This window comes from Pseudonaja textilis, chromosome 2 (genome assembly GCF_049901715.1).
Source record: "Pseudonaja textilis isolate UNSWEBS1 chromosome 2, rPseTex1.2, whole genome shotgun sequence".
NCBI lineage: Eukaryota > Metazoa > Chordata > Lepidosauria > Squamata > Elapidae > Pseudonaja > Pseudonaja textilis.
The window spans coordinates 140,509,479-140,534,693 of NC_141991.1; the positions used below are offsets into that span (position 1 = coordinate 140,509,479).

General features: G+C 39.3%; 1 protein-coding gene across 4 annotated transcripts in view; it reads left to right on the forward strand.

The window, feature by feature from the left end:
* The first annotated feature begins 1,502 nt into the window (after positions 1-1,502).
* Positions 1,503-25,215, forward strand: part of COL5A3 (collagen type V alpha 3 chain) — a 139,282-nt gene continuing 115,569 nt past the window's right edge. For 2 of the 4 annotated variants that reach the window (XM_026713776.2, XM_087925506.1), the window contains exon 1: positions 1,503-1,646. In XM_026713776.2, the coding sequence (XP_026569561.1) occupies positions 1,562-1,646 (85 nt within the window). In that variant the 5' untranslated portion in view covers positions 1,503-1,561. The remainder of the gene's footprint in view (positions 1,647-25,215) is intronic. The other 2 variants (XM_087925505.1, XM_087925507.1) reach the window with 1 other exon arrangement.

Sequence of the window (25,215 nt, forward strand, 5' to 3'; positions counted from 1 at the left end):
TGGGCAAAGTTTCTGAACAGAAGAAATAGATGTCCCGGACGGAGACTTCTGCACATAAAATACAATCTCCCCATTGTGGGAAGACGATGAGGTCTGTCTGCAAGGGTGCTGCTCTGGACATCCATGCCTCTTCAGAGAAAAAAAACCCAAAGTCTCTGAATTTATTGTGGAGGGCTCCGGATAGGTCAACACTCTGAGAAATGTTATTCAATGGTAAATAGGAAAAATCTGTGGCCTGCCAGATCTCGCTGAAATATCAGAGCCAGTCTCTCAACTAGGAGGAATGCTATGAAAGGGTGGTGATGGAGGTCAGGGACTGTTTTGAGCATGACTGTGTTTGGGATGGAAGGGATAGAGAGAGGGGCAAAGGAATAAAGAAGGAAGAGAAATTCGGAATTTGAAAGGTCATATACAGATTAAACATGGGGTAGGGTTTCTTTTCAGCGACTGAGGGATTTATCCCAGAATCTGGTTTTTGAAGGCCTGGCATACAGGCGTGAGGTAATTTAGGAAAGGGCTAAATGTGATTTAGAATTTGACAAAATGAAATGGGAAAGGGAAGAGGAGAGGAGGATGAAGGAGAAGTTAAAAAAAACCTTCACACACAAACTCATGAATTTAGATTCTGGGGATGCTGAATAGCAGAACACCCAAGGTCTTGGAGCAGCTTTAAGGCCTCCTTTCACCAAAGAGGTGCTCTTAATACCGGAAAGGGAGAAGCGAGGCTTGCAATTGGCCACAATGATTTTCCCACAGCCGTACAGCAGAGGTAGTCCTCGACTTGCAAGAGTTTAGTGACCATTCAGAGTTACAACCGCACAGAAGAAAGTGACTTACAACTGTTGCATCAACCCAATGATCACGTGATCAGCGTTTGGCAGCTGGTTCCTATTTATTATTGTTACTGTTTTCCCAAACAGTATGTGATCCCCTTTGGCGACTCTTCTGATAAACAAACTCAACTGGGAAGCCAGATTCACTTAACAACCCTGTGACTAACTTATTGACGGCAGCGATTCGTTTAACAACTGGGGCAAAGCTCGCCTAGCGAATGTCTCACTCAATAACAGAAACGGTGGGCTCAGTTGTGGACGTAAGTCGAGGACTACCTGTAATCCGTTGAGCAGAGTATCCCATCCGCTGCCAGAGTCGCCCCATAGAACTAAGCCGACCCAGCGCGAGTGCGGGACCTTCAGCCTGGTCTGCGTGAGGGGGTTGCATGCTACCGAGGGGGTGTCGGATCCGGGGAAGGCCGGAAACCCGGACTTCCCGCTTCTCCCTCGTCACAAACTCGCCCCAGTCCAGGCCACGGAAGGGTCAACGGGGCCCCGTTCCAGTTCCGGGAAGCCGCTTCGCCGCCTGCCCGGGGCAGCTTGAACGACTTGCCTGAGCGTGCGGGGCGGGGGCGGGGGGGGGGGAAGGAAGGGAGGAGCAGGGCGGGGCCAGGCGGCTCTCTCGGCTCGTGCTCCCTGCTGTTTCCACCCCCCCCCACCCCTCCGCTAGATTCTGAGGGAAAGAGAGAGCGCGCGCGAGAGAGGCAGAGCCCAGGCGCGGATTGAGGATGGCGGCGAGCCCCGCGGGACTGAGGGGCCACCTGGTCTGCTTCCTGGCCCTCCTGTTGCGAGAACTTCCCCGGGCGAGGGCAGGTAACGCCGGCTGGTGTCCGAAGTGGGGGGCAGCTCGGGGGAGGGTGTGCTCTGGGACGGGGGCGACCGTCAAGCGCCCTCCAGACAGCGCCTAGCACAGAGGGCGGAGGCTTAGCGGACTAAACAAACAAACAGCCACGGTTCCTTGGGCAGCTCAGATGTTTTGTGGGGGTTTTTGGGGGGAGGGGGAGATGTGAGGGGTACTACTAGTAGCTGCTGCTGCTGCTGCTTAGAAGCGATTCTCAGACCTCCTGAGTGACCTCGCTTGGTATTTCACCTCTCCCCGCCCGGCCAGCACCTGTTCCACAGGTGAAGCGCAAGGGAGCCTTCCCAACTTAGTTCCCACAAGAAGTTGAGCGAAGGAATAAAACCGAACCCCTCCAAGTCCCAAAGGTGTCTCCCCCCCAAAAAAAAAAAGGCGACTGGACTTTCTGGGGTTTTTTTTAAGACGTTGCGCTTCAGAACTGAAGAAGCTTCTTGGAGGAGAAGCGAAACGTCTTCGAAGAAAGAACCAGGAAGTCTTGTCGTCTCTTGGGGAAAAAAAAAAAAGCACCTTTGGGACAACCCTGACCTGAGTGACTGAGAATCTCCACAGATATGAACCTTCCCCAAAGGTTAACATTAACTAAGCCCGCCGGCTTGTTTAGGCGAACGTATCTGCAAAGAGAAACGGAGTCGGAGAGAAGGAATTGAAAGCTTTTTTCTTCACGAAGCGACGGAGTTGGAGGGGTTTTGGCGTTCCTCTCACAAATTCATTGTGAGCCAAGAAGTAGCTTCATCTTCTCTCAGGGGATGTTTCCTCACACGTCGTCCGTGGCTTGTTTAGGACAAGGAAGGAGGCATCACCTGCTTTAGGATCCCCCTCGCTCGATTATGCGCACCTTTTGCAGGCTTTTGTTACCTCCGTCCCCTCTCCAAAGAAAGCTCTGTGGCTTGGTGATAACGGGTGATAGGAGACTACAAATAAAACCTTTTAAAGTCAGAGATATTCTCTATTAAGAGTCTAATCGTTTTTTAAACAACTAAAGCTACTGTGATTTAAGGATATTCTTAGGTGGAGTGCCTCTAGGAACAGAGTAATCTCTGACTTTCAATTTTAACACCCCACCACCACCACACATAATTTATGGTGGTGTTTCCTGGGAAGTGGGAGTAAGGAACATCTAAAGACAAACAAAATATACTGTACTTCTTGTTGCAGTGATATTTTTAGTCATTTACAAAGTTATATGGCACATTAATTGATTGTCACGTTTAAATTATAATGTAAACAATGTGTAGTCTTAATATTGCAGCATCTCAATTTGGCAATGTGTATGTTACTCAGCCTGTGATGTAAGTTAGTTTTTCTTAACAGTGAATAGAAGAAAGGACAGTAGTCTCTCATAAATAAAAAGTTGTCATCTTACATATATGCCTGTGTGTTTGTGAAAGGAGTAGCTTGTAATTCTTTGCCTGTTGTGAAGCCTAAAATGAGACCTGTCTCTCTGTGTTTTATCCTGTTCCTGACACCAAATTATCTGTCATGTCATCCTCTAAAATATTCTGTTCATTATATTCTCTCAGCCAATTGTCATAGATTGTTTTGATACCATTGATCTCATTGAGCTTAATTTAAGAACTTTCTTCCTGGTGCTTTTGGTTTTCCGGCAAATAATCCCCACTTCTTTTAGAGATACCCCACCCCTTTTATTGGCATTATAAAAGAATCTACAATTGCACAATAAGTTAACAATTAAGATATTATGTTGTAGACCCTGGTTTTAAAAAGCAGCCCCAGATTAAAACTTCTCTAAAACTATTTCTCAGAAGAAGGCAACTTCAGATAAAACCATTTAAAAAAAAAAAGGTGTCTGAATTAAAAATGCATATTTATTTACCCAGAAGCAGAAACGTCTTGGATAAAATGTTAGATATGTCAGGCACATATGTCCACAGAAATTTAAAGAATCCTTTTATAAGGAGCTTTTATAGTACTGCTTCCTCACACCATATTTCTAATCATCTTTCAGGAAGACTGCTGTGAGCCATAGAAAGGCTGCCTTTTACATTATATTGTTTCTGAGCTGCTGGCTCTTACAATCTTATTTGTGGCACTTTAAAGACGTACTTAAAATTGCTGTTTGTGCAGAAATATGCCTTGGAGAACTTTAAATAGGAGTCTTGCAGAATTTTACTGGAGAGAACAATGTTCCAAAACTTCCAGTTCTCCAAACAAACTTTCAATTGACTGCTATAATTTAAGAGTGTTCTGGTCTTAGACATCCAAGAATCTTGGGAAAATGGCATAGTTGGTTGAAATGTCAATTGACCTTGCCTTTTTCCCAAGATTCTTCATTTAGTTTTCTGTACTTCTAGCAAAAGTAAAATTTCCTTCTGATGAAGCTCAAATACCATGGATTGCATGGACACATTTTTGTAGCTTACTTGGCAAAAATGTAGAAGTAGTTTGCCTTACTTGCCTTCTGTTTTTCTCTCTTTACCTCCTAGTCCTGAAATTCCTAGGGAACTCCCTTCCCCCATCCAATTACTAACCAGGGCAGATCCTATTTAGCGTTTGAGATCAGCAAGTCTGGCTAAATGCTATGTTCTCCAGAACTGGTACTCCATGGTTACTGAACCTGCTAAGTTCTTAAATAGTTTGTTAATAGACCCCCTCCCCCCAAAAAAACCCTTCTATTCCATTGCTTTTTACTGTGTAAGGATTTACACATAAACAGCTGAATTGGTTGAATATCCATATGGAACTGTAATCTAACAGAGTAACTGTTTTTGTCTATTCCACAAATTGGCATTTAGTGGACTACAGCCCACTTCATCTGGAATTTATTTACTAGCACTTAATTTTCTTCCTCTTCCTGTCTCTACCTTTGGACCACCTTATCATCTATGAGGCCTTCCTCTAGATACTATTGCTTGTACCTGCCTTACTTGTACTATTACAAGGCAGGTACTGGTAGTTACTAACAGCAGAATCTTCTTGACCAAGAAGAAGGGCAGCGGGTTGTGCCCCTTGATGTGGCTCTTCAAGTTTCAAGTCCTCAGTGAGTCCAAAGCATCCCTGGGGTTTTGACCCAGTGTTGCTTCTCCGCCAGTTATTCATCCATCCATTCAGGCATATTTTCTGGATGAGGAATGATTACGGATGGAATTGAGTTGCCAGACTTTAATCCTTAATAAACTTCTGTATTAAATTCCCACTAAGGAAATCTGAGAAGGGGATCTTTGCAATGAATCAGAAGCAAATAGTGGCTGAGTTCCTGTCTAGAAGTCTTGCTGTTCATTGAGTAAAAAACCCCAAGGAGATAAAAGGGATGACTGATGACAGCAGCAAACTGGGAATCCAGTTTGATGCGACAGTTATGCTGATGCAGCTCTGCTAAAACTGGATAGTGGATCGTATAGAATGCACACACACCTCATACCTCAGGCTTTGGCTGTTCCCTGAGAGCATCAGCTTATACCTGTAATTGTTTACAATGGCATCTGAAGAAAAGTCATAAGGGAATTGTTATCCTGCCTTCTTAGTTTTAATCCGCTTCTTATATTCTGTTGTACTTCTAGCCTTCTGTATTTTAATTGATTGTTGGGTTTTTTTTCCTCCACCTTAAATGTGGTTGCTCTTTTTCTTTCTGAGTTGTATTTTTCTCTATTCTCACATCAGCTGCTTTGTCTGGAGAGGCAGGGGAGAACCATGATTTCAGCAAAATACAGTAAATTGGTAACAGGGAACAAAGTTATAAAAATCTGATTCTCTTAGAACTTCCAGGTGGCTGATGAGAAGTCTTGCACAGAAAGGAAGTAGAAAAGCTGTGTGTGTGTGTGTGTGTGTGTTTGTAGCTACCCATGAAATTATGGTAAATTATTCTATTGAGCATCCCGGTGAATTACCTGAACAGAACCATTTAAAAATGTATAGATGTATATGTGTGTGTATTCTTCAGTTTCAATATAATTTTTAATGTAATTATATCAACTATATCTTTTTTCAAATAAGTATCAAATATGATTGAAAAAAAATGCTGTATTGTTATAATGGCCTTCAAGAATGAATGCCTCCTGTTATGGTTGCTTCTTTCCATCATGCTACTTAAGAATTCTCTCTTGTGTTATTTATCATTTTTTAAACATTTTGCATGGTTATGTTAGTAACTCAGAAGCATTGGCAATCATATACTGGAGAGGTGTAGGTAATCTATAACTTCCATGATTCCTGACCAAGCCTGGACTCTCTTGGACATTCAGTCTCTTCCTTAAAATCTTGTGATCAGGGAACTACAAAAGTGCAAATCAAACAAATGTGTTAACCTCTTCTTCCCATTGCTGCTTCAGCTCTTCCAAAGTTTAGTTCTTTTTTATTGTCTACTGTCCATGCACACACCCATTCACAATGGGACATTCCTGGCAGGAGTGCTTTCCAGGGAAGCTAGCAAAACAACATCATCAACAAAAATAGTTTGATTTGAAAACAAATTAAATAGGGAGAGATGCCAACTCAGGATCCCTGGTCTCTGTCATTCTCTAATTTATTGCTTTCCCTTTCTCTCAGGATTCAAAAAGATTATACCTTGCCAGCTGTTCCTTTCTTTAAAAATTATCTAATCCTGGATCAGGTGCAAAACAATGGCTCCAGGAAAAAAACCCGCAGGATTAAGAGACAAACTGAGCATATATTCAGCCTAGGAATTGTTTTTCAGCTCTGGAGCTGAAAATCAAACATTATTGTAATACTTATAGATTTATTTATATCCTGTTTTCTGTATACATATCCTGATGAAAAACTGGAAAACTTTAAAGCTTAAATTCCCTTTTATATAGTTTCTTTCCATCATGCTATTCAAGAACTGTCTCTTATGTTGTTTCTTATTATTCAAACATTTTGCCATGTTGTTTGATTTTCAGCTACACATAAAAAAGGAATATATTCCTTATCAAAAAGTACATACTGTATACTTTCCTTGTGGACCAGATCATGTTTGCTTGGCATGTACTGCTTCTATTTTATGTTGAGCTTTTTTATTTCGGCAATTAGATTTAAAAGGGAGGAACAGGTTGTTGTTCAGGTCAGCTGACACTGCAAATCATTATAGCAAATTAGCCTCTTCTGCCTCTCCATCCCTGTTTTGATCCATGAACTTCTCTATTTTGCTTCCTAAAAATGGAGGTCTCATCCTGTAATAATTGTCTGTGTGGGAAGAGGCAGTGGGAAATGAAGAATGACTATAATGTCATTAAAATTTTGGATGGCTTAGTCCTAATCAGAATGGGACAATCCCTCACACACCATTTGTTTTATATTTAACCCAAAGCTAAGAGTATCAGTAGAACAGGGGCCCCAAATGCAGAAGCCCAAGGCAGTTCTCCAACTTCGTTCCAGGTTGCCAGGCACTTGTTCAGGCATGATTGGGAGAAATACAAGGGGCCTTTCAGGCAGATGAACTCAGTGTCTGCACCTGAAATGCCACAGGGAAAAGAGATGACAGTTACCATGAGATGTGCTTTAAGTACATTTACACAAACACAACATCAAATAATGGTCAAAATCAGAGTGCTATATATTTGTGTGCTGCTCTTTTTTCTTGCTGAGGGATGTCTCTATCATTATTAATTCAGCTAATTGAGTAAAATATGGTTGAAATGCTCATGGGTTTATATGCTGTGTAAGCATAACTTTCACCAACTTAATATTTGGTTGGCCTTTAAGTCCCCTCATTCCTAGCCAATATGTTCAATGACATTTAGGAATTGCAGACCAAGAAATACAGAGGGAATCAGTTTAATGAAGATGATGTATACCAACACTATGCAGTAAAAATATCCAGTTCTTTTGGACTTCAATTCTGGAGTTCTCAGGTGCAACAGAAAAAAAATTACCTGTCCCAAAGCAGGGAACAAAATTTACTGTTTCAAATAATACAGATAATTGACACAATTTAGCAATTTGCATCCTTATTTAATTTATGTTTTAATGTCCTTTGTCCATTGATTCAAATAATACAAAAGCATAATTTATTTACATTTGGATTAAATGACCATCCCCCAAATGGTCTGTTAAATGCAGGGTTTACTGTATAGAGTTCTAAAGGAATGACTGTCCCATGTTCAGATGTCTTCAAAAAAGCAGCGCAGGGATGATTTACTCTAGTGAACTAGAACACTTCTGGCACAGGGTTGGATGGGAAAGTACAGAGGATACATTGTCTTAGGCAACTTCAAAGATAGTTAAAAAAACCCACCCATCATCCACGGGATATCTTTTTAATTACACATTCCAATTTTGGGGAAGCATATTAAGCACTGAGATTTGGGAATAATCAAAGCCTTTCAGTGCTATTTATATGTTTGTGTGTATGTATGCTATTTTACATTTACTTGTCTGAATGTTGCAATGAGATTTTGTATGGCCATCTGTTCCAAATAGGGTACATACTCTTACTCACACTTTTTTTTTACTATGATCTATCTCTGGAGAAATAATCTATCAATATGGTGAGTTCATCAGTCCAGAATGAATTAGGTGATATGATCTCTCATTTAAGTTTACAGAATGCAGTGTCTGTTCCCTCCAACATAAAAATGCAGATTGATTAACCTGCTTTTTTAAAAAAGATGCATGATAATGTTATTGTGGTAACTTCCTGTTTGGTTCACTATGTGCATTTGGCTTTTGGTCCTTCATAACTGAATCTTTATGAAAGAAAAAAATTTATTTTTCTTGCAACTCATGAGTTATTAATACTGGACTCCTAACCAAAGAATCTGTTTTCCACAAATGTTGTCTCTACGAAGGGAATGAACTAATCTTTCATATGACTGTTGCTAATCCACATGGATTAGCAGCATTTTTGGAGAGAGGGAAAGGAGTTACTATGTTTCCTTAATATTTACTTTATAGAATGTAATTTTCTTTCATGTGCACAAGAATTGGCAACACATGGAATAGGAAGTACCACTAATTCAATTTTTGCAAACCTCTGGATCTCCCAAGATTACATTACTAAAATTTGCTATCAAATTGTATTGGACAATATCAGTATAATTTCCCATTGATTTCAAATGGGTATTAAAGGAAAATAAGTGCACTATCACAGTATGTGCATTAATACAGTAAAACTTTAAAATCCCATCCATAAACTCTGAAGGGGAGGACTGAAATACCCTCCCCCCAAAGTCCCTTTCTTCTCCTCTTGTGACTTTATAGCATCAATGTTCTACTCACTCCAGTTTTTGGAAGCCAACTAAAAAAAATGCAGCCTCTGATTGCAAGCAAAAGGCTTGCCTTTGACTTTAAGGTTAGTTTACAACAGGGGTGTCCAACCTTGGCAACTTTAAGACTTGTGGACTTCAACTCCCAGAATTCCTCAGCCAGCTTTGGGAGTTGAAGTCCACAAGTCTTAAAGTTGCCAAGGTTGGACACCCCTGGTTTACAACATATTAAAAACAATAAAATAGCATTGTCAGCAATTGCAAATAAAAAACAACAACAACAAAAAACTAGCATTTATCAATGAAATCAATGAAAAGGAAAGGCTTTTCAAAAAGTAATTTCTTTAAAAGCCTGGGAGAATTAAAAACACACCCACTCACTAAAATTTTGCTTCAGAAAAATTTGCCCAAGACAAGCACAATATGATAGAGTTTGTGATAATTGAGACAGCTTTAAAAAAAAAATAGCAGGGGAGGGGCACTGTTCTTGTTTTTAGAAGAAAATCTTTAAAAGATTTTTAAAATCTGGTTAGTGGCCCAGTGTTATCAATGGAGTCCTGGGGTTAAAATTTTCAGCTTATTCATTTTTTAAGGACTTCAGGGTTTTTTTTTTTAAATGTTTTTTTACAGAAATACTTCATTGTGCAATCTTTCTCTCTCTGTGAGTGTGTGTGAAAGATTATTTTATTAAGCATTAACATTTTGGCAACATGATCCTGAAGAGCTCTCAGAAGCTATAAGAAGGGGCTGGAAGCCAAGAAAATTCATTCTACGGGTTTTCTGCTTAGAAGATATCACCTTTGTAGCACAGTAAAATTGATAGAACCACTTTCCTATATTAGATGTGGAAAGTTGAAAGAAGAGGCGAAGTGGCTACTCAGTGAAGTGCTTTGTGTTCTAGGACCTATGCAGATTTTACTCCCTGCAACTTCAGTGTGAATTCAGTTTGTCTCACCAAGGTACTTTTTGTTGCTTTAGAGTTTCACCTGGCAGTTGCGTTTCAAACAAATAATCAGATGAGGTTCCTGCTCACATATTGAATGTGCACAGAATCTTCTTCTGACTCACAAACCTGTTGGTGGAAGTAGTCGGATCAGGCAAAATAAAACCATCCAAACATTTTGTCTTCAGAAACTGGGGAGGAGACCTTTTCATAGGCCTATTATATAATAGAGGAAGTTTCTGATATATAATATTGGATAGTAATGATATGTAATGTTATCCAATAGGTATTATTCTGGAGGCTCACCAATTGTGTTGGAAAGCATTAGCAAAGATCTGGATAGTGTTGGGGAAGAAGCAGCTAGGTGGCTATTGCTCAGTTTCATTCATTTATATATGCAGCACAAGTTAAAGTAGGAATGTTATTACACTTCTGAGATCATTGTGACTCATGGAAAGAAATCTGGAAGCCTTTGTATGTGTATAAAAGGAATTTGATGTAGAATTGTGTGTTTTCAATTAAATAAAGCAAATTTCTAGCTGTTCTGATTGCAAAGAAAAGTTTGCAAATACATAGGCAGCAGTTCCTAAAGGCTCCAAAACTGGAGAAGGGAGAGAGAGATGAGACCATGAAGGGATTCTGGTGAGATTGACTGATTGATTGTGCCCTCAAGGTTTTTTTAATCTCTTAATGACTACATAGTTATGTTTATTTCATCTCCTCTCTGCTGAGAACTAATGGGGAAAGTGAACTCGGAAATCAAAGTTCATTTCTGAGCTCTGATGTAGTTTCTTTGCTATAAGCAAGCTACTTTCTCTCAGTCTGTCTTGCCACCTCCATAAATGGTGGTAGTAACAGGGATTCTATGCATGCAAGGTATTATGAAACAATAAGGATTAATGGCTAACCTTTCCTCCAAAGAACTCAAAGTGCTGCATGATTAACCTTGCTTCTCTTTAATCTAACAATAATTCTTTTAAGTCAGTCTGAAGAGTAATGCCTGGTTCAAGGCCAAGATTATTTTGTGAGGAAATTTAAAGTGTGCTTTTCCTAGTCCTATTAATGCAACTGTTTATGCCACAATATTATTGTCTTGGTTTGCTTTGTTTCCGCTAGGAGAAGTGTTTTGGCCCTTCAGCATGACTTTCATGGAAGGATATGTATTTATTTCATGTATTTGCAAGCCTCTTATGTCTGGAGCGTTCCTCAAATTTTGATAACTGCAGAAAATGAATTTCTCTCTAAAAATCTTTTAAATGTTTCAGTCCTTAGTGTTGGCAGAAGACTTGTCCAAAATATCAGCTGAGATTTAATCTGAGTAGGGTTCTTTTGAAAGGGCAAATTATTACCTACTAAGTTCATTAACATTTCCTTTACCGTCCCCTATTAGCACTATTTTCCTGGCTCTTTTCATCACCCAGCTGTTTCCTCTTCTATATTTTTTTCTATTGTTACCAACGTTTCAGTCATTTGGAAAAGAGAAGAAACACACATTAGGAAAAATGTAAGGTAGTACATTGCATGATTGACTTTTTTTTCTCCTCCTTTAGCCCCCCCTTCCTCTTCTTCCTTGGAATATATTTCTATGTTTGTTTTGGTTCATTGTATACAAAGCTGTGGTCAAGAACAAGGGTTGGGCAAGCAGCTTGGAATCAAAAATTTACACAGCTGTTTGCCTTCTGTTATTTGGCCCAATTCTGGGATAGCTATTACTAATAAACATGCCTTCAGCTGCAACTTTCTCTGAATATGAAGTAATTAGGACATCAAGCCATATGTTCTTGCTGCATTTTCGTGCCACATGGGATAACAAGGCAGACATATCCTGGTAAATCAGACTGTAAACTTCACATGGCAATATCATCTCTGGCCTAAACTGCTCAGATTACTGGCTCAAGATGACCTGTGCATAAATGTTTGGACTGAGGGCTAGACTCAGCATTAGATAACATCTCTCAGGCATGAAAAACCAGGTCCACATGTGAAGGTCCAATTAAACTGATTTATTACCAAAACCTATATGCACAGGAATCTTCTAAACTAACAGACCTGCTTGGAGGGTCAATGAAATTCAAGACAGATTGGACTTAATTAGCTTGTGGCTATGTAAGGATTATATGCTGATCCCTCTTTTAACTCTGCTACAGGTTCTATTACTCCTTCTCCTAAACATCCCAGTTATGAACTCCAGAAGATTAGTAGGGTCAGACAAAATGTAGTGTAATTTAATATAAAGCTTAAATATGCTCAAAACAAATATAATTATTTGCTGTATATTTAATGCATTTTTTGCTGTAATCACATTAAAAATACAATTTATTGATAACTTTTTTTAGGCTGTGGAGGCTAAAGTTAGATTGAGGCAAAGTTAAGATGTAATTATGCTCTTCTTTGTAACAGCAGATTTTTTTTTAAAAAAATTGGCATACCAGGTAGTTCAGGGGACTGAATTTGGAATATCTAACCTGTAAGATTTATGCTGTGCAATATTTTCTTCCAATTATCTACCACTTGAAATTAAGTCATGAAGTGATCTGAATATAAAGCTCCGGTGGAAGGAAAACACATTTTGTAATTCTAGGACATTGTGAAATATTTTGTATTTGAAAAATGCTAATGGGACTTTCATACTTTATCACACTGAAATACCCGCCTACGTTGTGCTTCCGAGCATCTGCAAAAAAACAAATCAGCTTTCTCTTGTCAGTATTCCACCTGCTCCAGATTTAGTAATGATTCCCGTGGGCTGTTCTGTATATGGTTCAGCACCATGGACAGGTCATCTGGGAGGTCACCTGTACTTCAGGACCACAATTCAATGCTTTATAACAATAGGTGGTGCTTTCAGTTTTGACATCATTGGCTCAGGGTTGCCCTGGAATTTCTTATTTACAGCTGGGAATGGAAAATCCAGATTTTGGCAGGTAGCATTGATGAGTCAAGGGTGACATATTCCCAGCTGTGAACATCTGGCAGGCAAGTGGTTTGGCTGGAGCTCTATAGCCCATACATCCGATGGCGGAAGGCCTGGCTGCCTGGCTGCTTTTTCCTGCTTCTTTTTCAATAAACCAGTTGCTATCCTGACTGGCAGTTAGTATCCTAATACTCCCTGAAGCAAAACAATTGGCATTCCTTGCTTGGAGCAGGAATCTACTAAAAATCATCTATATGCTGAACCTTAATTTTTTCAGCTGAATTTTGTTTAAGTGCCTGCATGCTCTGTTCTTTTATATTTGAGTTTTGCTTCTTGGTATAGATGGTGAGGAGGGAGGGAAGAATAAAAGTAAAATTCCTGGAAGAGGAATTAGGAGATGTGATTTAAGGCTTAATGTAGCTTGAAAGAGACAGCAAGATTTCTTTCATTTACCTACCTGGTTTGACAGCCAGGTGTGGCTCTTTTCATTTTGGACTCCAAGCAGAAACCAGCTATTCTATATAAAAAGGAAACAAGAAGAGATTCTACTATTGTACTGTTACACATTGGATATTTATTTTGTTACTTTTTAAAAGCCAGACAAAGTACCAATAGCTCCAGTTGTGAAAATGGTCAAAAGCAGACTGGGACATGCAAAGAAATTACCATAAAATCCACCTCTCTCTGTTCCTCTCCTTCCTCTTATTATCCAAGTACATTAAGGAGTCAACTTCTGCATCTAGGAAGTACAATGTACAAACACCCCGAGAGTGGTATCTGCTCCCATCTTCTGATTTCTCTATATGATTGGGATCTACTCCATTGCAAAGCTGGCATGTTGAGAACTGAAACTCAGATATATATATATTTTTACTTTCATTCAAGTTTAGTTTTAACTTAGATCTGTCAGTGTATGCTCAGGCTTCACTACTTCATATGGTTTTATGCCTCTTCATTTTAATAGTCTCCCCCCAAACCATTTGTGAATATGTTAAAGAGATAGCTCTGTGAGAATGATCCTCCTCCTTGGCTTTTCACAGGGGAAGCTTAAATTATGCTGACCATATAAAGTAGCACCACTAAGGAGTAGACAGGTTTACAAATGAGAAGGAGGCTCTATCTTGAAGCATGGTTTTCATTACTGCTTTTGTTTTGCTCCCCATTCATCTGAACCAGCACATTCAGTTCCCAAGAATGAGACCTTGCCTTTATGGGGTGGGACCTGGGCCTGGCTCAACCTGGGTCAGAACAGGTCAAGCCTGGAACCTAAAAGCTGCCAGAGACCACCTACGGTGCATTTTTCCATGTCATTTGTGGCTCAGCATTTCTTACTCTGCTCCCAAGCCACAGCTTTGTGTATAAATCTCTCCTGCTCTTTTTTCCAGCCTTTCTGTTTGGACCCATATGCTGTTAGTTTAGCCCAGCGCCTTCTCCCTTCTCCATCATTTAGCCAACATCAAGGTCAAACTACAGATGGTACCAAAAGATCTGTGATTAGATCTTACAATAAAGATCTCCTCCCCGCCCCCATGCGCACACACACTTAGCATAGCACTGAGTACAGTGGAGAGGAAATAGTGCTATGTTTTCTCTCCCATATACACATCCCTTTCCTGATTGAGTTCTGTTCCCCCTATTGCCCCACAGAAGGGATATGACAGGCACTGAGATCTTATTTTCCTTTTTCTGGTCAGTCTGATAGCAGCCTTGTGGAACGAATGTGATGAAGGAAATGACAATGTTATGTTTCTCTCTGTGTGCAATTAAATCACCTTTCTCTTCAGCCACAGTCTTGATCTAAATTTTCCATTGACCAGTGGCTGTTTTTCAGCTTTTTTCTCCCCTCATTTAATTGTCTGGAGAGTTAATCTCTTGTGGTGCAGAACTCCAAATGAAATCTTCATTGAGCAGCAGGTAGAATTCTTTTCTATTTCATCTTCCATGGCCAAGAATTTCATGTTGCATCTAACAGCTACTTAGTTCTCTCCCCTTCTGAGGAATTTCCTTGTGATGAGATATTTTGTACTTCTGCAAATCTGAATATCCTTCCTTACTGTGTATACTGTATATTTTGCTATTTGAGTAGCTCAGGCTTAATGCTCAGAGAATATATTCACTCTCTGTTGAAATTGTCTTTTCCCTTCTTTCAGGTATCTCAGATTTGCATTGGCATGCTTAATTCCTCACTGATGAAAATATATCATTTACCTAGTGCCAGAATGTGATGTTTGATTTCTTGAATCCATTCCAAGTATAATTTCTGGCTCTCTAGCAATTCCCATTATTCCCTTTACAGTCCTCTGCAAAGGACTATATTCTGAATGTTTGCTTCTTGCATCTCAATTTAATAGGGCCGTGAGATAGCAAAAAATCCACACATGCAGAAAATTGCTGCAGTCACAATAGATAATAGCGGGCTCCATGAAAAGATTCTGAGCAGATTGGAGACAACTTTTTATATTCCTAGTTGTTGCTGTTTTTATTTATGTGGCAATATTTCATTCCTTTTTTTTTCAATTTCTGTGCATCCTTCTCTCAAGGGCTTTTGTTATATCTTATTTTTTTAACAATTCTGCAAGTCAGTTCTTACTGCACAAAGAAGTATGTCTTTGTCTTATACTTTCTGCTGCTATTGTAGTTGTAACGCAATCATAGCTTAAAAGTGCTTCACATACATGATCATCCTGATAGTTAGCCATTATGTCACATCAAAGCTCAATGTATTTCCCCAATATATATTTTCAGAACTTATTACTATAGCACATATATCTCATGGTTGCAATAAGGTTGCTCTTATTAATTGAAAAGAAGTGCAATTTGCTGCAAACCAACGTATGAGCAGTTACTGCATCTGTACTCAAATCATCTAGAGCAATCCAAACACTATGAATGAAATAATATAATTTAAATCAAGACTAAATCAGAATAAATTTAATTAACAATTAAAAGCTTAGTAAAAATGAGGTTTGACCATTTTCTTAAATGCTTGTAAACTGGGGCCAGACACACATAGACTGATTACATTCATAGATTGGGGGCCACAAAAGAGCCAAAGGTGCATTTCAAAGAGGCAACTGGGCTCCAGAAAGTCCAACTGCCTCTCGAAAAAGCACCTTTGGGACAACCATGACCTGGTTGACTGAGAATCTCCATAGATAAAGGAGAATCCTACATTCTTGATGTGTGAACTTCTGGCAGCTAGGGTGTGTGTGTGTGTGTGTGTGTGTGTGTGTGTGTGTGTTAAAAATTCATTTCCTGTGGATCTAAGTATGTTGAAGTAATCAAGACAAGAAGTACCAGATGTGAATTGCCATTACTATGTTAGACTACTCCAGATGGAGTCTCCAAGAGATTCAGAAGAACATGTAATTATGCAACTTCCAAATACTGTAAACAAGACAAGATTTTAACATTCTGAAAAAGCATCTATTATCAAGAGTAGGTGGAATGGCCAATGACATGTAGGAACAGAAAAAAGGAAGATGCTCATTACATTGCATCTTAACTTCACCCCTCCATATGAGACTGTTAGCTAACTAACCAGTGGATGGGTAGTTGCAGAAAATCAGTATTTAGTGCACATCAGATTTGATCAGTCAAGCCTGATTATGATGGACTGCAAGTACCACGAATGGATTAGTCTTTGTATGGATCTTTTCTTCCTTTTGGAGATGTTCAAACTGTGCACAGCAGATCTGCTTATGTATATATGTATATAACAGTGAATTGGTCTGGTGTGTGCTGATTGCATCTGTTCGTTTTCTACTTGACTTCCATATAGTTAGAGACAACCACTTAGATATGTAAACTAGATAAGTAAACATGAACACACACAGGGAACCAATTGTGCTATCTGTAATTTATGGGTGACCTATATGTTACAAAGCTAAGTTCTTGATGGAGATGGAAAGTTGCAAGGAGGGAGGCCACACAGTTGTGTGGTTTATTTAGTATTCTTTCAGCATGCAGTGTCAAAGGCTTCCTAATCTCTGCCCTTCAAATACTAACTATTGTTCCAGTTCTCTAAAAGTCTGCTTCCTCAGCCTCTCAATCTGTCAGGATTCACAGCAGGACACAGCAGGAAATCTCAGCTCTTCATACACTTTCACCCTTGTTCTGCAATTGGCTTAGCTTTATAGACAGGTCTTATAAACAGCTGTGTAAAATTAAGCTCTTTAGCAAAAAATGAAGCTATATGCACACAAATGTTTTTTCCCTCTGCAGTGCAAAGATGTTCAATCATTTATAGCTGTCTATACTCCATAGTTAATATCTAGTCTTTTCCCTCCACCTTTCCAAATTAATGGTTTCATAGTAATTATCTTGATAGTCTTAAGCAGCTCAGACATATTTATGTAGCTATCTTCTCTACCCTGGGAACAGCTGGTTGATAATTTGCCAGATTCAGCCATTAAAGAACACAAAGAAATGCAAATTTCTGAAATATTTTGAACCAAATATAAATTGTTGTACATTTGTCTGATATGCAGTAATTACAACAGCCATTTCTTCTTTTCTGTGTTCTAGAATTGGATTTTTTTTAAAAAAGTTTAGAATTCCCAACATTCTTAAAAAGCATGTTCAATCTATTCAGGATGAAACAATTTGTGTTTGTGGTTTCAGTTTCCCATCAGTAATCTCCAAATAGCCTTATTTAATTATGTTATTTCTCTTATATGGATTTTCGCCCTCATATGTGACCATTTCTCTCAGGATTTTGGTTTGGATTTGGATTAGTAACAGTTTAATCTAAGTAAAGAACTCCTACATCTTTAATATGTCATCATGCTCAATGTGAGAAACTGAAAAACATGTGCTTTTAAGATTGAAGATGTTCTTGCCACCAGAATCTATAAACACTTTTCTTTCAAAACATGTTGCTTTTGTGAATATACATCCTGGAAAGCTTATCTGTCCTTTTAAATTTGCTGCTCTTTAGCTTCTGCAACTCTTGTTGAGATGGAAAATAAATTCCTTTCACTCTCTTTGCTTGGAATGCTGTCACATAATGCCTCTATCTCCATTTATTTTCCCATTAGTAGAGTCAAACCACATTAATTTGGCATGCATGAAAGATTCAAGCAGAATTCCATTTTGATTTCGCTTTGTTGGCTTAAGCAGTGGATTTTTGTGGGAAATCAATCTGCCTAGTCAAATTTTGGTTAGAAACATCAACACTGTCATTTTTTTCAACATCTTTATGGGTTTGTTTGAACCATCTCTTGCTTTTAAATTGCCCTCTGTATGTGTGATTCATACACAGTCTCTCAAATAATGACTTCTGTTATTCGCAGTGCTGAAGAAACAGTTGATTTTGCTCATGCCAGGTTGCCAGGATCAATCGACATACTGTTAATATAGCATGTCATTTTGATTTTTATTTCTGTTTTTTAGGATATTACTTGTCTCTCATCTGTTGTTGTGGTATCTGCAAGGTCCTTCTATTTTGTCATCCAAATCATTAATAATTAATAAAAGCTTTGAAGAGTACAGGAGGCCCAGGCCTGAATCTTACAGCATCTTGCCGTGGTGGTGCAGTGGTTGGAATGCAGTACTGCAGGGCTACTTCTGCTGGCTGCCAGCAGTTTGGCTGTTTGATTTTCACTGGCTCAAGGTTGACTCAGTCTTCCATCCTTCCAAAGTCAGTAAAATGAGGACCCAGATTGTTGGGGGCAATATGATGACCCAGGGCACAGCACAGACATAACACAAACAGCAGTTCAGGCTGGCCCTTTTGTGCTCCATATTTCTCCCAAACACTCTCATGCTGTTGAGAAGTCCCTGAGCAGGGTGATAATAACCCCCCCCCCCAAACTTCAAGCAACCTCTGGTTGCAATTAGTCCAGTCCAGTGCTGTCTGCACCAAGGCTGCATGGCAATAAATCCCAAATGTATTTGGTAAAACAAGAGCAAAGCAAGACTTCAAGGAGCAAAATATCCAGATAATCAGTCCAGAATGCCACACAGAAATGCAAGGATTCTTGGCACGTTCAAACATCAGCACACAACACTTCCAGAACTCAGCATTTGTTCCTGACAAATGCTCCTCCCCACAGCATCTCCTTAAGTCTCATTCCCCAGATGTGCCTGGTGAAGCTGGGCAGAGCACTCTCCTCGTGAGTGGCTTGCTCTGTCTGAGCTGATCCCACTTCTCTGCACTCTCCGAGCCTTTCATCAGGAGTGGGTGGTTCTTGCCCCTTATCTGAGCTCTGTTCCTCCCTGCCTGCAGGCCTAACTAATTCCAAAAAGCCTTGCCTGGACTGACTCTGCTCTTCCCCAGTTTCTTCCAAGGCCAACGGAGCTGCCCTTTCATTCTCTGTCAGTTCTTGTTCCATCTCATCTTCCCCCACTGATTCAGACTCTGATGGGAGCCTGACACTGACTCTGTTAATTACTTAGAGAGGGCTGTAAAGCACTGTGAAGCAGTATATAAATAAGTGCTATTGCTATCTTGTATTATACTTCATTTTAATTAGATAAGTGAAAATTGATGAGCACTCTGAATAAAGTTTGTAGGATAGTAGTGATAGTAGGATGCTAGTACCAATAGTAGTAGGAGGAGGAGGAAGGGCTCAAGGGCACAACAGTTAGGTAAATTACTGATCAAGAAATCATGGGATACTTTGCCCAATGTTTGCTGAAAAAAAGATATCTTTTGTCTTAATGGAGTTTTCAATAAAATAATGAATGTAATGTAGTTATCAATAAAATAATGAATTTAATCTGGCAAGACCTGTTTTTAACAAATCCACACAAATTCTGGTAATTACTGTTTTCAATGTGTTTTCAGATTTATCTCTGATCAATAAAGAGGTTAAGCTCAGCTTATTTATTTCCCATATTCTGAGTATTAGTGTTTTCACAATGAAGGCCATGAATTTTATGAACTAATGTTCTTCCTGATTTTTCATTAAGGCGAGTAATAGACTCCATTAGAGAAGCATCCACCTCTGTCTACAGTGCACAACTATTTAAGGTCTTTAGTTCAAGGTTTGCATCTCCAGTGCTGATGGAACTTAGCATAAAGCTTCTTGGTAAAGTTTATCATGGTTCAGCAAATACATGCTTCTCTATTGCTGCCTCTGTGAATCATACATGCTATCATGTAGAGCAGGGGTGTCCAACCTTGGCAACTTTAAGACTTGTGGACTTCAACTCCCAGAATTCCTCAGCCACAAGTCCACAAGTCTTAAAGTTGCCAAGGTTGGACACCCCTGATGTTGAGCTTAGAATCTCAGAGTTTTCTAGAGTTTCCATAATTGTTTGGCATAATTCTTTCCCCATCAGTATGTATTCTATGACCAGGCAGGGCTCTCACCAATTCTTTCCATTTGTCTGTGACTCCCACAATTTTAGCATAAATTTAATTTAATTTTGATAATGGTCCACTCTTTTTCAGAACTCCATAGAATTTAGGGCACTCAGGTTACAGGGCTTTAGTCTTTGGCATTATGACCTGAAGGGCCTTGTTCTTCCAAGTATCAGCATTGTTGGAACAGCTGCAGATATGGTATCTCCAGGACACTTTTCAGGTACAAATACAAGCCAGAACTTTCTCTTTATTTACCCTTGTCCACCCATCAGATTTGACCGGGTCAAGAAACAGTCACCATAAGGATTTCTGAAATGTGCTGCCTCATTGTAGGATATATTAACAGAATCTTGAATGTCTGTTCTTAATCTTCACTTTAAAGGCAACAAGGTCAAGGCAGGACTATTTCGAATTTTAGAATCTCTTTCTCATACTTTCAACTTTCCTGAGGCTGAACAACCAACACAAGGCCAGAGCTTAATTTCTGCATCAAATAACCTATGTCCTGGTAGTTGATTTGAAAGAATCTCCCCAGAGATGTGGCCTCCCAAATGAAACCATGTTCAGAAGACTTGTTTCTGAGCTGCCTGCATCTCAAGGGGTTCATCCAGCTATGAGAGTTTCAGTTGAAAGGCATCAAAAACCTGAGATGATGTCTATGACAAAAGTCCAAGTAATACTGAGCAATTCTATCACAGTCTAATAAATAACCAGGCAGTGATTTTTATGCATCACATTCCTATTGCAAAAATGGCATTAATATGTCTTTCTTCATCCTGGCAATCCCTTTTCCAGGAAGTGACAATATCCTCATTCAGGAAAGCCATATTAGAAAAGCCCTCCATGAATAGAAATAATAAGTCCTTTGAGGCAGTGGTGAGATTCATTTTTTTTACTACCAGTTCTGTGGGTGTGGCTTGGTGGGCGTGGCAGGGGAAGGATACTGTAAAGTCTCCGATCAGGTGGCATTTGCCGGTTCTCCAAACTACTCAAAATTTCCGCTTCCGGTTCTCCAGAACTGGTCAGAACCTGCTGAATATCACTTCTGCTTTGAGGTAGTTGAGTCAAGAAACCAAAACCATGAGTACAAATATTGCATTTATTGTAAGATTACCGTAACAAAATCTTGCAAGACTGAAACCACTTCTCCCCTTTTTCCCTTTTCCGAGAACTAAAGAGAGTCCCTTGAGACACTTTTCTCTCCTTCCCATTCCTTCACTCCCCTCCACTTTTGTGGGCTGATTTATCTCTTGTGTGATCTTTGCTTTAGCTGTGGCTTTTCTTTCTGTTTCCCAAGGTTATTCTCACCATTACAGTTGAGGATGACAATCTTCAACTCCCACTTAAGCAACCCCAAGGTCAATCAGTTTGCATCATGGGACAAAGGCAAGGCTTAATTGTTTGTAACAGGGGTCACCTAAACTTCAAATCTCCCAGTAGTATCTTCCTTTTTCTAAGAGTCAGTATCTTTCTGTCCATTATCCTATTAATAAAGTCATGGCAAAGATCAACAGGAACTCAGCCAATTGCATTATCATCACATCTAGCTGGACTGAGCAGCTGTGGTTTGCTTTATCATATTTATCAGTCCTCTGCTTTTCTAGCTGACAAAGTCTCCTCTCCAGCCATCATTTTAGAGCACAGAAGATTTAATTCCACATTCTGGATTAAAGTAGAGCAGAAGATTTCCCAAAATACTATGCCACTTAATGGAACTCCTTTACTGAAGAAAGGATGAAAAGAGGAATTTAGAGAGGCAATTGCACAGAGCTGAGATTGAAGCAAGCAGGAGAAAGAAACTTAACTCTGCCTTGAATTTTTTTTACTATGAGACAAACCTGGCCAGGCTTTTAAGTTTCTCTTACTAAGGATCAGAACAATAAAGTCACATTACTGGAATTCCTCCATTGTCTCTTTCTCGACTTAGAGGGCTGAGAGAAATAGAACTTTAATCCCATGCAATATTAGGTCTGTCACAATTTAGCCCCTGACTTATTTTTCAACAAAAGTATATTTTGCAATCGTATTTTCTTTTTGTTTTTCATTAGCAATTTTCTGTTAGGCCACTTTATGATTTGCTATGTGAAAAATGGGTATTTAGATTTATTCTACAGTATGCAGGAAACATTCATCAATCTATGAACAATCAGCACTTCACAGGTATCACATTTTCTGTTACAGCAGATGAATGGCCATCCATAAACAGGGCAAGATGCAGCCATCACTTTTACTGGCATGTAAATATTTGGTAAGAATGATGGGATGGAAGCAGGAAATAAATTGTTTTGGAATAAAAGCCTGCATAAAATAATTTAACCACCCACTTTATTTTTGCATAGATGGCCTCCAAGTTAGAGTTGCAATTATTTATTCTTTCAATATACAGAAGTGTTCCCTGTGGAATTAAAGATTCTCTTCCTAAAAGCAAGGAAGCTGCCTTCGTCTAGGAGTTCAGAGTTGCAATGCTGGCCATTGAACTCTCAGTAAGCTTAGGCTACTTACTGTAGGCATCTACACCCACTGATGTAAAAAGGAAATCCATTGGGGAGGAAGAAATCTGAACAAGAAGCTTTCCTGATGCTTTCTCTTTGTGAGGAGTGACTACAAAGCATATGGTAAAGAATTCAAAATAATATTCTCCATATGGAATCTGAAGTACAGTTATATGAAGAACAGATCAACCCATGTAGTCTGCTATACTAGCGCATCCTGTTTCATCTGCAAATCCAGTACTCCCTATCATGCTGAATGGGATTTTGTATTGATTTTGCATGTTATTGGCAGTATTTTAAATTGTGCTGTGCGTTGATGATAACCATTCAGTGATACCTTCCTGGTTCATTTTTCCTGCTTTCTAAAGAGAGTATTTGCTCTAAATATTCCAACAATGATAACAGGTAACCAGTAACATGGCACATAGGAGAGAGCCTCTTCTGTGTGCCATGCCCAGCTGCCATCTCAACATTTGAATGAAGAGCATGAACAAAACGCCATTGAATGCTCTGCTTGGACCGAGGCATGAGGTTAGGGAATGAGATAATGGGTCCAGTGGGACTATCTTCAGCTGGAAATAGATTGTAGAACTAGGTCAAAAGAGCATGAGAGATGGGAAGGAGATGGAACTTTCCTGAGGACAGTAATTCAATATCCCCATCTCTCTGTTGGGACCAGAAAGAATTTAATGGAAAAGATTGGATGACAGCTACATACTGTGGTCTGCTAGATGGCCAGTATGACTTGACTTCCTTTTCCATTCCTTGCAAAGAATAAAACACTTTCTTCACTCCCACTCCCAACCTTCTACCATGAGTCAGGACATGTTGCAGTTTGTTGCCAGAAACAGAGGGATTAACTTGCTGCAGCTTCTTTCCCAGTATTGTCAAGAGTGCCAGGCATGAATAAGGGATGTCTTCTGAACTGTTCCAGTTAAGTTCTGAGTGCAGGCTACAACTAGAGGTCAATCATTTAAGAAAAGGTTTTGAGTGATTTTTTTTCAAGTAAAACAAAACAGCTCCAAACAGTTATTCTCCAGATCTAATTCTGGGAGGTGAGAAATATGTTTTCCTAACAAACTGCCACGGATTGCTCTTTTTAATAACACCAAGGGGTCAAGTAACCAACATACGAAATGTGTTGCATGTAGAAGTGCTTCTGTTTGTATCTATCTTAAGAAAAGTGCATGGTAGGCTGATCCAAATTTAAGATTATTGACTGAAGGGGAGAAGGGTAATCTGATCCTCCCCCAACAGCTCCAACATGTATTTATTTATTTATTTATTTGCTGCCCATCTTTCCATAGGGTAACACTTTATGTAACTGTTACATATACAGTTAAAATATAAAAAGTTTTGTGTACATAAAACGTATATAAATTCTATCACCCAGTGAGTGAATATGGCAACTTTTAAAAACAAATGGATTTCTTTAAAAATGTGGCTGCATGTATGTGCATGAAAGAGAGAAAGTGCTGTATTATGTCTTCAGACATCCTATTTTAAATAGTGTTCCTTAAATTTTAGTTTCCCAAAGTGTTGCCTTTTAGCCAATACTTTGCAGATGTGCCATAAGAGGAGGAGCCCTGGTGGCACAATGGTTAGAATGCATTATTGCATTATTATATGCCCCACAGCCTGGAGTTCGATCCGACTGGCTCGAAGTTGACTCAACCTTCCATTCTTCAGAAAGTGAGGAGCCAGATTGTTGGGGGCAATAGGCTGGCCTTTATAAACCACCCAAAGAGTGCTATAAAGCACGATGGAGCAGTAAATAAATCTAAGTGCTATTGCTGTTGTTGAAGGATGCTAGATTGAAGAAAAATGCTACATACCCCTTTTGCTATATACACTTTTGTGTGTGTGTGTATGTGCACATGTGCCTTTGAGTCAGTACCGTATAATTCCTGGTGACTTCCTGGAGAGGCCTTTGTAGTTTTCTTGCCAAGATTTAAGAAGTGGTTTGCCTCCTTCCTAGGGCCAAGAATGACTGACTGGGTTGGTTTTGTGGTGAAGGTAAGGAGCTCAGCTCACATTCTAATTTCAGGATTCAAATATTTTTATTAGTTTATTAAAATATATGATAAAAATTAAGATAATGAGAAATTAAGGGAAGAAAAGGGGAAGAGAGAAAAGTGTAAGATAAAGGGGGAAAAGAAAAGCATTGACTTGTGACTTCTTTGGATGCAGTGGAATAAGGTAGTAACATAAAACCTCAGTGTTTTACTTTTATTTGATAATATATACTAGCCATTTCTATAACAACAAACCTATCTAATCAGCAAAACCAAAAATCAAAGTTTCATTGTTTTTCCCCACCTCAAGCATAAAGTCCCTTCACTCTTCATTAGGCGATGGAGCTGATTTTAAATTCTGCACAAGCAACTCAGTGTGAAGCTGGTCATTCAAAATGTTTTGCATCTGGAAGAAGATGGCAATGGATTTAAGGCTCCAAGTTTGCTGAAGTATTGTGTCACACAAGAGCACACAATAGATATAAACTAAATGCAAACCACTCCAAACTTGATTGCAGGAAGTACGATTTCAGCAACAGAGTGGTCAATGTCTGGAACTCACTACCTGATTCTGTTGTCACCTGCTCAAACCCCCATTCCTTTACCCTCAAACTAACCTCTGTTGACCTCACCCCATTCCTAAGAGGTCTGTAAGGGGCATACATAAGCGCACAGTCATGCCTACTG